This window comes from Sminthopsis crassicaudata, chromosome 5 (genome assembly GCF_048593235.1).
Source record: "Sminthopsis crassicaudata isolate SCR6 chromosome 5, ASM4859323v1, whole genome shotgun sequence".
Taxonomy (NCBI): Eukaryota; Metazoa; Chordata; class Mammalia; order Dasyuromorphia; family Dasyuridae; genus Sminthopsis; species Sminthopsis crassicaudata.
Window position 1 is genome coordinate 16,505,962 of NC_133621.1, and position 16,375 is coordinate 16,522,336.

Sequence of the window (16,375 nt, forward strand, 5' to 3'; positions counted from 1 at the left end):
CCATTAGAAAGTCCAACATCTGGTAGACAAGGGCTTGACCCCAGTGAGGTTGGTGGCCCTGGGAGAAAGTCTTTTTTAACAGTGAGCCATTATTTGAAGCCATGCATGAGGCTAGTTGAACTATGTGTCACAGGGAAGGGAGAACTTATCCATGGACACACCATCAGCATTTCCATTTGGTTAGCGGTTGACACATTTGGTTAACCATTGTGTTAGCCCCTGGTTAACCACAGATAGTTCAGAAACTTTACAGAAGCAGCCAAAAGTCTCTTATTCACTTTTTTGAAAAAGATACAGGACACAATTTTATCCTCAGATGGACTCAAATCTTTTTAATCCTGTATAGAAGGAAAGGACCACTTGTTGATGCACATTGGGTGACTAGATTACTGGGATAGCATGGAAAATATATGTATGCTTTTGGTTTGTAAGTCTCAGTATCTTTGACTCGTCTCTACTTTGCCATCAAGATTACTTGTGCACAAGACTGAGCTCAAATGCTACCTCTTACGTGAGACCTTCCTGATCCCTTAACCCTGTATTAGCATCTTTCCACAAATTTATTTTATACTCTCTCTACATCTCTCTCTCTCTCTCTCTCTCTCTCTCTCTCTCTCTCTCTCTCTCTCTCTCTCTCTCTCTCTCTCTCTCTCTCTCTCTGTCTCTCTCTCTCTCTCTTTCTGTCTCTGTCTCTCTCTCTGTATATATATATATATATATATATATATATATATATATATATATATATATATATATATATATATATATATATATATGATAGATGTGTGTATACATACTTTTTGTCTTTATTTAATGGTATAAATATTAAGTGTAAGCTTTTTAAAGGAAGGGGCAGTTTCATTTTTCTCTTGGTATTCCCAGTGCCTTGCCCAGTGCTTGGACATATAGTAGGCTCTTAATAAATGAAACTTGGATGAATAAAGGAGTATGAATGAATGCACCACATTAAGAAACAACCTAAAGCTATTCCAGAAGTGCACTTATTGTTGGGAAGATCTAAGTTCAGATGTTATCTGAAGATACTAACAGACTCATAGATTTATGATTTAATAAAGTCAAATCAGTATCATTTGTCAACACCTTCCGAGTGTCAGCCATTGTGCCTTAGAAGCTCTGGGTATATGAAGAAAACCAAAAACAAACAAACAAACAAATAAACAAACAAAACAACCCATCTCTCAAGGAGCTTACATCACTATAGGGGAGATAACATTCAAATAATGATGTCCAAGTAAGATATGATCACATAAGATTGCAGATCGTCTAGTCCAATTCCCTCATTTTATAGTTGGGAAAAATAAGCCCCAAAGTTGTTGAGTGACTGACTGCTACTTACTGCCTGTGTGATCATGGACAGGTCATCTTAGCTTTCTGAGGCTGTTTCCTCCTGTTTTAAATAAGAAGGCTGGCTTCCATAACTTCTAAGGTCCCTTCCAACTCCAAATCCATTCCATTGGACTATTGTGAAGGAAGTGCTTTGACAACTTTAGGATGCTGCATAATAAATGTGATCTGTGTGTAACTGAGTCAAGGATCTAAACATTCAGAAGAAGAAACTTGGTTATTCACAAGCTTCCCTCCCATGGCTACAGCCTAAAAAGCATATATGGTATATATTCTGCCCCGTGAGTGATGAATTCTGATGCCATTGGCTAAAATAGAAGGATCTTATTTTTTAAAGAGCTGATCTGACTCCATGATTTGTCTGAAAGGATGGTGTAATCATCAGGAAGCTTTAGAGAGGCAAAGTCCATGGCAGGTAACATTTTGGACTTGGAATCAGGAAAATATGGATTCAGAGCTTAGCTGAGAGTGGCTTTACCTCCCCTAGCCTTACTTTTTTCTGTGAAAAAATTGGGGAAAATAACTCTTGTATAACTACCTTCTTAAGTGGTTTTGAGGCCCCTAAGAAATTTTTGCTTTGCAAATCATAAAGCACTCTAGCAATGTCACCTATTAATATTTGACCCCTTATTTTTGAGAGAGATGTTTTTTTTCAAGTGTGGATGATGGTGGTGATTTGGAATCAGTGAGATTTGGGACTCCCTGAAGCCCCAGAAGGAGTTGTTACCCATTAGTTTGGTGGGGAAATCCAAGACCTGTCATACGCTTGGATATTATTCAACAGTATTTCTTAATTCTTATTTTCTCTATAGACACATAAAGAAGTGGTCAGATACTTCATAAATTAAACATGCCTGCTCTATGAAATGAACTAAATTTGAGCACATGGATCAAATCAAAATGTATGGTTTTTTTCTCATGGCTTTCTAATGGGGAGCTCTCTTCGATTATGATTTGGCTAAAATGCTAGAAATGGTGCTGAGACTGAAAGAAACTTTGAACTATAATAATCCCAGGCCCTTAATCTCTGAAAAATTTCTGCAAATTTTTGCTTTTTTAAGATTCATCAATACCTCTTGCTTTTATGAAACTATTATTGCCCTCTTTACTGAAAGGAGAGAGAGAGGGAGATAAAGAAGAAGACAGAAAGGGAGGGGGAAAGAGAATGAGGCAGAGGGAGAGGCAGAGATAGAAAGGCAGAGTGACAGAGAGAGAATTGGGAAAAGAGGGGGGCAGAGAGAGACAGAGAGAGAGCGCCAAATAAAATATTGACTGTGCCACTGATTTTTACAACATTATTATTTTTAAATATATCCTCCTCATACCTAGTGAAATTTCTCTTATTTTTAAAAAAAAGATCCTAAGAAAATTAATCTAAACATCTACTATGTTCCAAAAGCATATATACACCATTCCATATCCATAGTCTCCCACTCTCAGTGAAAGGAAGGAGACTCAATCACCTCATTATACTTCAGTGGAAAATATGCTGGATTTGGAATCAGAAGACTTAGGTTAGGTTAGACCTTTTACTTACTTCCTGTGTAACCTCAGACTAATTATCTAATTTCTTTAAATGCAATTCTTCATGCTAAAAATGAGAGAGCTGGACCAGATGAACTATACTATCACTTGCAGCTCTAAATCTATGATTTTATCATTTTAAAAATATTTTATTGACATTTTTCATTTTTAAATCACCCAAATTTCCCTAAGATTTCTCTCCTAGCACAAACCCTTATCAGAATGCCAAAAAACAAACAAAAAACCAAACCAGTGGGCAGCCAACCACTGCACCAAGACGCCCTCTGAGAGGGAGCCCACTGCTGCCCCAGGCAGCCCTCTCTGTGAAGCAATTCTCAATTCTTCTGTTTCTTCAAGATTCAGCTCAAATCTCACCTTCTGCCAGAGGCTTTTCCCAGCCCTTCCAGCTGCTAATGTCTTCCCTTCTCAGATTACAGTCTGTTTACTCCTGTCTGTATCTTGTACGTCTATTCTTCTTCACTTGAATCTCTAAAAACTGTCAAGTACTTTGTACTGTCAATCAGGGGAAAAATGACAAGACTCTCACCACTGGAAGGAGCAGAAAGAGGAGGAGGAAGAAGAGGAGAAGTAAAAGAAAAAGGGAGAAGGAGGAGGAGGAGAAGAAGAAGAGGAGGAAGAGAAAGAAAGAAAGAAAGAAAGAAAGAAAGAAAGAAAGAAAGAAAGAAAGAAAGAAAGAAAGAAAGAAAGAAAGAAAGAAAGAAAGAAAGAAAGAGAGAGAGAGAGAGAGAGAGAGAGAGAGAGAGAGAGAAAGAAAGAGAGAGAGAGAGAGAGAGAGAGAGAAAGAAAGAAAGAAAGAGAGAGAGAGAGAAAGAAAGAGAGAGAGAGAGAGAGAGAGAAAGAAAGAAAGAAAGAAAGAAAGAAAGAAAGAAAGAGAGAGAGAAAGAAAGAGAGAAAGAGAGAAAGAAAGAAAGAAAGAAAGAAATAGAGAAAGAAAGAAAGAAAGAAAGAAAGAAAGAAAGAAATAGAGAAAGAAAGAAAGAAAGAAAGAAATAGAGAAAGAAAGAAAGAAAGAAAGAAAGAAAGAAAGAAAGAAAGAAAGAAAGAAAGAAGGGAGAGAGAGAGAGAGAGAGAGAGAGAGAGAGAGAGAGAGAGAGAGAGAGAGGAAGGAAGGAAGGAAGGAAGAAAAAGTAAGAAAAAGAAAGAGAAAGGAAGAAAGAAAGAAAGAAAGAACAAAGAAAAGAAGAAACAGGTTCTTTTATTTGAATCTTAGCTTGAAAGAGAGAATGATTTTTTAAAAATATCTTTGTAATTCCCCACACTTAGACGAATACCTGGCACTTAGCTATTTAATAAATGTTAGTTAACTGACTAAATTTTAGGAAGCTTTCCAATAACGGAATCTAAACTTAACTCTCTGCAACATCTCCCCATCTCCTGGTTTTGCCCACCAGGGCCAAGTGTGATTCCTGTTCCATAGGCCATCCCTCTAGAAACTCAAAAATGGCCATCATGTCCCACAAATCTTCTCTCCTCCAGGATAAGCCTGCTCCCTTCTCTCAGCCAATCCTTATATAGAATCATTTGCAAAGTGAGGATTCAAATAATTGAGTTTAATTCAACAAATATTATAAGCACCTAGTTTGAAGGGAAAAAATATCTTATTTTAAAGCATCTGTTCCAAATAACTTGAGCTTTTTCTCTCTATCTCATAAACTGGATCTATATAGAGGACAACTTTATTATAGCATCTGACCTTCATCAAGTGCTTTTCAGGAAGAGAGTATTTCATGTGAAATTTCAAACATTTATTAATCTCCTACTGTGTCTAAGTCATTTAAACCAATTTCCTGATTTTTAATGGGAGCCATTTGAGGTCTTTAACCACAATCCTTCTATTCCCAACCATTGCATTCAGGAGCTGAGCACAATGCCCACAGAGGTCCTACCAAGGAAGAATATGAGATAGGAGTCAGTGGAGAATTGGTGTGATGTGATCCTGACCTGCTACTCTCCCCAGCAGGCCCACTACCACATTCTGGACCCATGTATCAGTTGTCACAATAAGGGCTTTCGGTACAGACGATTTCCAGGCACATAGATTGGGAGCTGCTGCATATGTTTATGCTCATGGGAAAAGGCACAATATAAGTAGGAGAAAAATAAATGAAAGCCAGCTTTGCATCTTCTGTGAAGAGCACCACAGAAGAGAGTGGAACCCCAAATCCTTCCTATTGCTCTCTGGTGCACCCCAATTCTCCACATGATTAAGTCAGCACCATAGGCATAATGGCTCCTGTGATACATGCAGGGAGGTAGGGTTGCTGTAAGAACCTGAGCTTGCCATTTCCTGACTTCTGCTCTCAGATTCAGAGTTGCATGAGCTGGTATTTTCCACAGCAAGTTATAAATGCAAAAGTCCTAGGGTTCAAATGTGTTTTCCTAACATATGTTCCCACCCTATGTTTCTGATTAAAACCTCATCCAAAATAAAATAACAGGGGATCATGTTTTTGTATTTATTTTTTATTTTCCTGAGAGAACTCTCTTCTTCAATAAAAGCAAGAAATAAGCCGTTACCCAAAATTACCCAGGCCTACAGGTGTGAGGCTCTCAGGGCCATGGCCGGTGCTGGGTTTCCCAGCAGGACAAAGAGTGCCATTCTCCTCCCCATCACCACCAGAAGTGATCCTTCTCTAAATGAAGTTATTGGCCCAAGCTTCAAAGACGCTCCATGTTTAGACAACACCATTCAAAGCTTTTACTGCTTTTAGTCATAGAGGCAATCAGCAAGTGTTTTCTGTCAGCCCGCTATGTGCACGAAGCTGTTTAAGCTGTTGAGGGGTGCGGGCCAGAGGATGAAGATCATAGGTCCCTGCTTGAGTTAAAACAGCCCCATATCCTGGGGGAGGTGAAGGTGATAGCAGCGAGGAAGCCTCAGAACTGGGTCAACCTCGTGGCTAGGGAATTGATAGAAGAGCCCTTAGAGGGACCTAGAAAAGAACTCTCTGACCCCCGTAGCATGAGCACACTAGTGCTCAGGTGGAAGTTTTCTTCTCGGGGCCTTCCTGTGTTTCTTCTGCACCTCGGGGAGAGGCCCATTTCTGACTATCAAGATGATGTCCTCATGTAACATTTCACTCTGGAAGTAGAAGTGGGATCACCTCAACACTGATCTTCCTTCCAGTGGCCCAGATGGCCATCCCACCACAATCTTTTCTTGTTCTTTTCAATCTTATCCGTGCTCCCTCATCAAACCTCCAGAAAGGAGCTACGCAACAGGTCAAAGGGCACCTAATGTGGCACCTGGGCAACACTGACTACTCTCACTGTAGTTCCACTTCTCCCTACTTTTCCCAATCATTTCTATCCTAAGTAGCTTTCAAGCCATTTGTGCAAATTGGTAAAAATGTCTCAACTTCCATGGCCCCGCCTTCCATCTTTCTTGTCCTTTGGCTAATCTTCCATTTTGGTTTTGGGCATGTGGTACATTCCATGGTTAATAGCCATGTATCATCGTCGGGAGAATATGAACTTTTAAAGGGTGGTGTGTGTGTGTGTGTGTGTGTGTGTGTGTGTGTGTGTGTGTGTGTGTAAGTGTGTGTGTTTGTGTGAGAAAGAGACAGAGACAGAGAGAGACAGAGAAAGAGAGAGACAGAGATGGAGAGAGAGAGAGAGACAGACAGAGAGAGAGATGGAGAGAGAGAGACAGAGAGAGAGAGAGACAGAGAGAGACAGAGAGAGAGAGACAGAGAGAGACAGAGAGAGACAGAGAGAGACAGAGAGACAGAGAGAGAGAGACAGAGAGACAGAGAAAGAGAGAGACAGAGATGGAGAGAGAGAGAGAGACAGAGGCAGAGAGAGAGAGAGAGACAGAGACAGAGAGAGAGATGGAGAGAGAGAGACAGAGAGAGAGAGAGACAGAGAGAGACAGAGAGAGAGAGACAGAGAGAGACAGAGAGAGACAGAGAGAGACAGAGAGACAGAGAGAGAGAGACAGAGAGACAGAGAAAGAGAGAGACAGAGATGGAGAGAGAGAGAGAGACAGACAGAGAGAGAGATGGAGAGAGATGGACAGATACAGAGAAACAGACAAAGACAGAGATAGAGACAGAGAGACAGAGGGGAAGGGAGGAAGGGAGGGAGAGAGAGCAGCTTCATGCCAAATCAAAAAGTAACTAAGCAAGTCACTTAACCTTTCTAAAGTCCAGGAACTTCCAGGACTTATCTATGCCATAACCATAGATGGATTCCCTTTCCCTCAGTTCTCCTAGTGAGTTGGGTGTCATACTTCTTCTGTCCTGAAATTTGATGATTCTTTAATCTTATTATAGTGTATAGAAGTATATTAGATATTCCATGCTTTAAAAGAAAAAAACATGTACTTCACATGATTCTGTGTAATTTTCACAGTAATATAGATTAAACCCATTTCCAGATCCTACAATTTCTTTGGTGTGGATATTCCCTCTTCCTGAGCAATTTGGCCAACTGGAGCTCCCAATTACCTCCCTGGTACCCAGCTCTATTTTTATTTATTAATTGTCATGTCTGGTATTGTCATGGGTATCTTTATGACCTCTCAAGAAAGAAATGGAGAATACCAGGGGACAGAAAGAGTGCTGAAGCTGGAGACATTTGTCCTTTTAAAAGTGGTCCTAAAATGATCAGGAGTTGTGGAATATGGTCCAAATATGTTATATTTGGGCCAAGTGAAATGAGGAATTGACCTAGTCATCCAGGGGATATCCCACACACAATTTATAGAAAAGAAGTTTGAAAGTGCTTACTGTTATTACTGCTTCTCTAACCACCACCACCATCACCACTATTACTATTATAACAATAACTACTACCATTACCATTACCATCACTACTAGTACTATTGCCACCATCACCACCACTACAACAACTACTACTACTACTATTGCTACACCACCATTACCTACTCTTACTACTAGTACTATTGTTAACCCCATCACCACTGTTATTACAAGTACTACTACTACCATTACCACTGCCATTTCTAGTACCACCACCACTACCTGCTATTACTATTAGTACTATTGTTACCAGCAGCACCACTACTATTAGAACTATTACTACTACCACCACCACTATCATTAGAACAACTACTACTTCCTTTCAAAAAAGAAAAAGTAAACGGGATTTCCCTCCCCACATTCATTTTTATGCACTGGTGGAGTCCCCCAAGGATGGTTTTGAGCCCAGTCATCCTTTCGCGTTGTCTCTGCGTTGTAGTCAGTTCCGAAACCCCCCATTCTGATATGGTCACGTTGCTTTTGTGGCCAAAGCTGAGTAGCTGCTGCATTCACAGCCTTCCTAGAAGGAAGGCCCGTGGAATAACCTGTCGCCGCTCCTCTGCAATCCCAGTTTCGATTAGCGCTAGTGTACGTGTTGTGATTCTTCCCGGACTCCGCCGCAGCCTCCTCAGAAATCAGGGTTTCCAGCTCCACAAATGTTTCTAATTGACATGAGGACCGGGAAAGGGAAGATCAGTGCTGTCTGTGATTGGGCGGGGTCTCCAGCCAGAGCTGGAAGCGTGACTCTGTGTGTGTGTGTGTGTGTGTGTGTGTGTGTGTGTGTGTGTGTGTGTGCCCATATCCACAGATGTGTGTGCACACTCAGCTCAGCCTTGTAGAACCCTGAGTTAGAGAGGGAGCAGGCGGGAGGTGAGGGCTGCAGGATGAGGTAGATAGCTGACTTCTGACCAACATTCAGATCCAGGGCAGCTGGCCCACCCTCCCATTGGGAGCAGTGAACAAGGAGCTTATAAAATACACAGCCCCAGTGGAAGTGACCCCATTGACTGAAACCAGCTGCGTGTGTGCGTGTGTGTGTATGAGAGAGAGACACACACACACAGAGCAACAGAGACAGAAAGAGGGAGAGAAGCAGAGAAAGAGACAGACACACACACAGAGAGAAACAGAGACAGACAGAGGGAGAGAAACAGAGAGAGAGACAGACACACACAGAGAGAGAAACAGAGAGACAGAAAGAGAGGGAAGAGAAGGGCAGGCCGGCCTTGGACTGTTCCTCCAGGTTTGCTATCACAAATAAATGGAAACGGTCAAAGGGACTATGAAGTCATGAAGATCATTTTATTCTTTCCTGCAGTTGCACCTCAGTAATGACCAGGGTTTTTATAGCTGAAAAAAATGTTTATTTGCTCATTAATTTCCCGCCAGCCTCCCTCCTCCAAGCCCGTTTCTTGGCATGGCACAGAATGTTATTTAAAACAAGACATGGTTTAACTTCAAAGAGAAAAGTCATTCTGAAAAATACAGCTTGGATTCATTTGCTGGTGATTTATCATTCCTCGAAGTGGGGATTACGAATATGTATATTTGCCGTCTCTTAATGATTTAGAGTGTAATCTTTCTCCTTGACCCTGGGACACAGGGGAGCCAGGCGATGGTCTCCAGAGCCTTCCAGCGGTACCCTGGGATGCTTAGGAAGGGACTGGAGAGGAAGAGGCCAGAGATCCGGACGCACGAAGTCCCTCAGACATCCTCTAGTCCACATTTCTCATTTTACAGATGGGGAAACAAACTTAGGAAGGAGAAGGTACTTGTTTAAAGTCACACAAAGCCGGAAGTTCTCCCAGATCTCCTAACTCTATTCAGAAACTTTTCCACCGCTACACACTGCGCCATCTTCCTCGGAGAACAGTGAAATCATCCCCTAACGATTGGTCTACTTCAATGTGTGATGGAGGCTACGGGCCAGAGGGTGAGAAGAAGAGCCAGGGTCCCGGGTGGACAGAGCTGGCCACCTGTCAGCTCGGACAATGAGTGCGTCTCTCCTGCATCACGCTGGGTTGAAGGCTGCTCTTGGCCCCGCCAGTTCTGCCGATCTCCATGGGGATTAGGTGGAATCACAGTGATGAAGTTCTTGCAGCATGACTGAGGAATGTGGGGAGCGGAGCTGGAGAGTTATTATTCTAATAGAGCGTCTTGAGCCAGGCAGGGAGTTGACGGGAGGCAGTCAAATAAATTTCATTCCATAGGGCAAGTTAATTATCACAGAGATGACAATCTGGGACATCCATCAGGAGTCATCGGTTCCTAATTAGAAATGGAAAAGGTTGTAACATATCGCAAGTGGTAATGTCTAAGTCTGACCCTTACTATATCTTGATTCTGACATGTCTCTCTTCAGGATGAAGTTGGGTTTTTTTGCCCCAAGCTTATCCACAAGCATTTATTAAGTGCCTACTGTATGCCAAGCCCTGAGATATCCTCTGAAGATACAAGCACAAAGAACATAGGGATAGCTACGTGTTTGAATAGATAGACCAGAGTCAGGAAGACCTGAATTCAGACACTTTTAGCTGTGTGACCTAGAAGCTTTAAACAAAAATGAAACAAAACAAAATCCTACTGTTTGGCTCGTTTCTATTTGATTGCCTGTGCTTTTTTCCCCCCAAAATTCAGGTCTCCCTACTTCTAGCCTCCAATCTAGAAAAATGACAAAATAATTTTGCTAAAGTGCCAATCTTACCATAACACCCCCTGGACAAAAATCTGACTTTTTTTAAAATCTCTGAGGTAAAATGGCCCATTGGCCCATTTGTTGAAGCTTTCCCTGTCTCTGATCTACCTCCGCAGGCTTTTTTATATTTCCATCCCTTCATATACTCTGCATTCCAGGCCATTCACCGCTCCCTGAAGCTGGCGGTCCATTCCTGTTTTCCGTGCCTACGATGGTGTTGAACCATCAAACTCCAAGTGATGGAAAGTGAGGCTGGGACCAAAGAGCTGAGTTGAGCAGCTCTGGAAGGTAGACCCACATCGCTTTAATTCCAGACAGTGCACCCATTAAATACCTGCCTAGTATACATTAGGTACTCTGCTTGGTACTGAGCATACAAGGACATGGAGAAAAATAATGGAAATGAAGAAAACAAATTTCCTCCCGTGAGCTTATGTTCCATTTCAATACTTCATCAGAAATATTTAAAAACTCTGGGTAATTGCGACTTCTGATAAGATGGGGTCTATTTAATGGAAGTTTTGTTGTAAGTGGTCAAAAAGCACGGAGATTGCCCTGGATTCCCAAAGATTCCACACTGAAGATTAAAATCTGACAAGTCCTGATTATAAAATGCCTTCAGGATCATCCTAGGAACAGTCTGAATATGTTCTCTGACCTGTGACCTGGCTAGATACAGAGCAGCTCACCTGCAATATGTTGGCCAATATGGGATGGATTTATTGGCCGTGATAACCCGTGAATCCTGTGCCGGCTAGCAAACTCTGTAACAGAGAAGCTCAGCTTACTGCAGCTATTCCTGCTCTCTAATAGCATTTAGTACAATCTGTGATCAGCTTTGATTGCTAATCCACAAAGAGAACTCAAGGTCCTTTTGGAATAATATTAGGCAATACATAGAATCATAAGTAGTCTGCAAAGTCCTCTGTATATCTCACATCAAATGAGAATCTACAATAATCTGAGAGTAAGGATATTATTATCATGCCCATTTTATAGAGGTGTCTATGGGTGATATAAGTATCTGAAGTAAGATTTGAACTCAGATATTCCTGATTTCAAGATCAGGATACTATTCACTGACCTCTGCCCCCACCCTCCCCACCTTGCTACAGGAAAGAGTTTGTGAAGTAGGGTGAGCCCACGATGAGACATACCTCTTAATGCATGACCTATTTCTAAAGGAGAAACTATTTGATGATGGAGGACCCAGGATATTGTTCTGCTCTGTGAGGATCATCGGTTACTACAACAATAACCGTTTTGAGGAATCCAGCCTGGGCCAATCGTTGAGTAATCCTTTATGACAGATTTTATTTATTTTTTTAATCAAGAGCCATTCAGTGTTTTGGATGTGCTAGGAACTTTCTGGGGCCCAGAATTGTGAAGGCTTCCCACCCATCCTAAACAAGAATACTACTTTCCTCATTATTCTACCTTCTTCCTGTTCATTCCCTCCCAAAGTCAAGGAAATCTTTTTGTGTGCTGCAGAGTGATATTACCATGAGGGACTCATCCCCTGAACCGATCCGATACCCATTGAAGGGAGGCAAAGCTTCTTCCAAACCATGAATAAATCATAATCGTTATCTTCCTCATTGCAATAATAATAATTGTTAGTGCTTATATAGTATTTTAAGGTTTGCAAAATGATTGACAAATATTTTCTCATTTTATCTTCATGACAACCCTGGAAGGCATATTATTATCCATATTTTATATATGAGGAAACTGAGGCAAACAGAGGTGAAGTCACACAGCTAACAAGCATCTGAGGTTAAATATGAACTCAGGTCTTCCTGACTGCAGGTCTAATGCTCTAACCACTGCCTGCCTAACTGCCTCACTCAGGTCACTTAAGTCCGATACTCAGTTTCCTCAATTGTAAAATAAAGTAGTGGAGCCCTGATTTGGAAATGGCCGCCTAGTTCTAAACTTAGGAGCTATGATGTGCATGCTGCTGGATTGGGCTGTTAGTCAAGCCACCAGTTAGTACACCTCCCATTCTATGTTCGTTTTGTTTTTTAATTTGTACATAATTATTCTACCAATAATCATTGTGCTAGACACACTGGAGAAACTTATACAAAGAATAAAACAATTCCTATATACAATGAGCTCACCTTCCAATGGGGAAGGTAAGTACTTATGTGTTTGTAATCCCACCAAGTATTATTCCTGCATCTTGGCTTTCTTCTCTGTGGGATGGGGACTAGATTGCGTCTGAAGTCCTTTCCATTGCACTTTTAAACTCTAACACTCTCTCTCTCTCTCTCTCTCTCTCTCTCTCTCTCTCTCTCTCTCTCTCTCTCTCTCTCTCTCTCTCCTCTCCTCTCCTCTCCTCTCCTCTCCTCTCCTCTCCTCTCCTCTCCTCCTCCTCCTCCTCCTCCTTCTTCTTCTTCCTCTCTCTCTCTCTCTCTCTCTCTCTCCCTCCCTCCCTCCCTCCCTCCCTCCCTCCCTCCCTCCCTCCCTCCTTCTCTCTCTCTCTCATTCTTTCTCTCTCTCTCTCCCTCCATCTTTTTCTCCTCTTTCTTGAAGATATTGCCAGTTGGATTCCAGATGATGCAATAAAACAAATGTCTCAATAAAACAAGACATGAGAATTTTTGGCTTCTCGGTGCATATTCAAGTTACATTTATATTATACTGCAGTCCATTAAGTATGCAATAGTATTATATCTAAAAATGCACATACCTTGATTTAAAATATTTTATTGCTAAAAATAGCAAAGGCTCAGCACCTGAGCCTTCAGCAAGTTGCAATCTTTTTGCTGGTGGAGGGTCTCATCTCAATGTTGATGACCGCTGACTGATCAGGGCATCTTGGCTGAAGATTGGGGGGCTGTGGCAATTTCTTAAATTAGGATAACGATGAAATTTGTCCCATGCATTGACCCTTCCTTTCATCTGAACACTTGGAGGCCATTGTAGAGTTATTCATTGGTCTAATTTCAGAATAGTGACTTTGGGAATAGGGAAGTGGGGGTAGGGAGGGAGAGACTCAGGAACTGTTGTTTGGTGGCATTTACTGATTAAATTTGCTGTTTCATATGGGCACAGTTCATGGCACACCAAAGCAATTACAATAGTAGCATCAAAGATCTTTAGTCAGAGGTCACCATAATAGATCAAAAAATAAGGAAACTGGTTGAAATAAGAGACATGGTGTGAGGATATGCTCAATAGACCTGCTCAACATAGGGTCGCCTTCAATTTGTTAAAAAAAAAAAAAAAAAAAAAGAAGACAATATCTGTGAAGAGCCATAAAATGAGGTCTGCTTCTATGTGTGTACGTGTAGCTAGACATGTGTCTGTATATGTGTATGTGTAACTTTTATATTAATTTAGTCACATATTAACTTTGCGTATGTGCTATCTATACCACATGTATAAAATGAATAAGAACAAATCTGTACAAAGTCATGGAATACACAGTGGTTTGGGGGAGGACGCTAGCACTTGGCTGGGAGGAGGGCTCTGTAAAAGGTAACGTTTGGGGCGAGGAAGAGAGAGTGTGCCTTCTGGATGTGGGGGACGGCCGGTGCAAACACAGGGAAGGGAAATGGGCGTGAGGGAAGAACGGAGAAGCCAGGTGGACTGGGTCACAGCGTGTGGGAATGGGAGCAGTGTTCATCAGGGCTGGAAAGGTCAGCTAGGAACAAACAGACTGTGAAGACCCTTAAAATGTCAGCTGTTGGAACTGTGACGCTCCCTGGGTGCTCCCAAACATCACTTCAGTTTTCTGGGCATTAGGTTTCTCATCTGTAAAATGGGTATAACGGCGTCTATGGCACCATCCTCGAGGGCTTGTTGTGAGGAAGCCCAAAGTGCTATGAAAACGCTGGGTGGGATCCGAGTTCTCTGTGACTCCAGTCCCCCAGACTGTTACGGGTTGTGCATTTGCTTCTCTGTCTCCGTGTTTCTCCATCTCCCCCCAGCCCCCCGTAGAGCGTCGGCTCCTTGAGGCAGGGCCTGTTGCATTTGGGGTTTTATCTGTCCCCAGCGTGTGGCCCGGTGCCGACACGGAGCCGTGCTGAGCAGAGTCTCCTTGAGTTACCTAGAGACCTCCTCCCCCAGACCCCCGCGGGCCTCTTCCACAGGTGGTTTTGCTCATTTTCCCTCTCCCCCGCTCTCTTGCAGAGGCTGAAGGCGGCCCTGACCCACCACCCTGCAGCCATGTCCAATGGAAACATGAACAGCATGGGCCACATGATGGAGATGATGAGCTCCCGCCAGGACCAGACGCCGCACCACCACCTGCACTCCCACCCGCATCAGCACCAGACGCTGCCGCCCCACCACCAGTACCCTTCGCACCAGCACCAGCACCAGCACCCCGCCCACCACCCCCACCCGCAGGCCCACCACCAGCAGAACCACCCACATCACCACTCCCACCTCCACGCGCACCCGGCCCACCACCAGAGCTCGCCACACCCTCCCCTGCACACGGGCGGCCAAGCACAGGTGAGTGTGGCGAAGGGGGGCGGGGGTCCGGCCGCTGGCCTCTGTCTGGCATCGCATAGCGTCAGGCCTTGATGAGGGATCACTGATCTCAGATTCAGACTCAGAGCTGGGGGAGGGAGACAAATACAGCCCCCTCCTCAGAAATCAGGGCTGGCTTCCAATCGGTAACAACTTCCAAATATGGAGATGGCACTAGTGAGAAAGAGTGTAGCCCTGAAGAATAGGGATGCCCAAGTGGGATGGGTCAGGAGGCCTGGGTCCAACCACGCCACTTCCTATCTGGGTGACCTCTGTCCAACTCTCAGCCTCAGTTTCCTCACCTGTAAAATAATCAGATTTTTCCCGTTGACTTTGCTCACCCCCTTCCATTATAAACTTATGGTCCTGTGCTCTGGGTTTGAATCCTATCTGTGAGACATCTTGCCCGTAGAACCTTGCACAGGTTTCGCATCTGTGAAATGGAGAAGGGTGGGGACTTGAGTGCACCTGGGGTCCCTTCCACCTCGGCGTCTGATCGAAGACTTCTAAGTCTAAATCCCGTGTGGCGGTGAGGTCCAAAGCCCAGTCACAGCTCACTGCAAGGAGGAGATGGGAAGGCCCTGAAAGGATAATGGGAGAGCAAGACAGACATGAGGTCATCAGGAAAGGGAGCTCTGTGGGGGCCCTTCACAACTGGACTCCAAACATCAGTCAGGGTTGTCTGGTGAGCCCGGCCCTGAGATGTAGCTGGGCGCAGTATCTGGGGCGGTGGATAGAGCAGAGGCCTAAAACCTGCCTCAGACATGTACTAACTGTGTGACCCTGGCCAAGTCACTTAGCCTCAGCTATACAAGGAGCTAGTGAGGGAAACGGTGAACCCCTCCATTATTCTTGCCATCAAAACCCCAAGGGGGGTCAGGGAGAGTTGGATGTGACGAAATAAATGAACCAGAAAGCACTATACCAGGACAGAGTGAGCATTCTCAGATCGCCGTGCACTGGCCCGCTGAGTGACTGAAGGAAGCCCTCAAGGAGCTGATGTTTCCTTGGAGAAAGCCGAGCTCTAGCTCAAAGATGGCACCGGGTTTCCAGTCGTGGTTCCCCAGTGAAGGCTTGAGGCAAGGAGAGTAACGCGATAATAGCCGAGGAGCCGAGTCGTGTATTTATTTCTCTCTTTCCTAAATAAAAGGACAAGGTTAGGCCCTGGGCCCTCAGTGGCTAGTTCCTCCACAAACAAGTGTAGCCGTCCTTCTCGTCTTAAAAGCCACTCATTAGCTCATTAGCCTTTAGTCAATTGCCCTTCAGTTCAGTCTCACAACAGTAAGTGGCCAGTTGTAAATGCAATTAGTTAATTGGTTGGATGTAATTAGTTGGATGAAGCATTTTCTTTATCTACTTGCATGTCCCAGAAAGAGTTGAGGTCAGGATCCTGGGAAGGTCTGACCAAGAGCCATTTGGACCATGTCCCCAGGTGCCAGTGGGACATTTCAAATCATCTCATGTCAACTGATGTTATTAATTTCTGAACCCAAATAGACAGAGGGAGGGGTTTCCCAGGAATCGA

The 16,375-nt window shown here is 43.5% G+C and overlaps 1 protein-coding gene across 3 annotated transcripts in view; it reads left to right on the forward strand.

The window, feature by feature from the left end:
- The window catches only part of CREB5 (cAMP responsive element binding protein 5), a 477,814-nt gene that overhangs the window by 437,407 nt on the left and 24,032 nt on the right, over positions 1-16,375 (forward strand). For all 3 annotated transcript variants that reach the window (XM_074272189.1, XM_074272188.1, XM_074272191.1), the window contains one exon: positions 14,506-14,832. In XM_074272189.1, the coding sequence (XP_074128290.1) occupies positions 14,506-14,832 (327 nt within the window). The remainder of the gene's footprint in view (positions 1-14,505; positions 14,833-16,375) is intronic.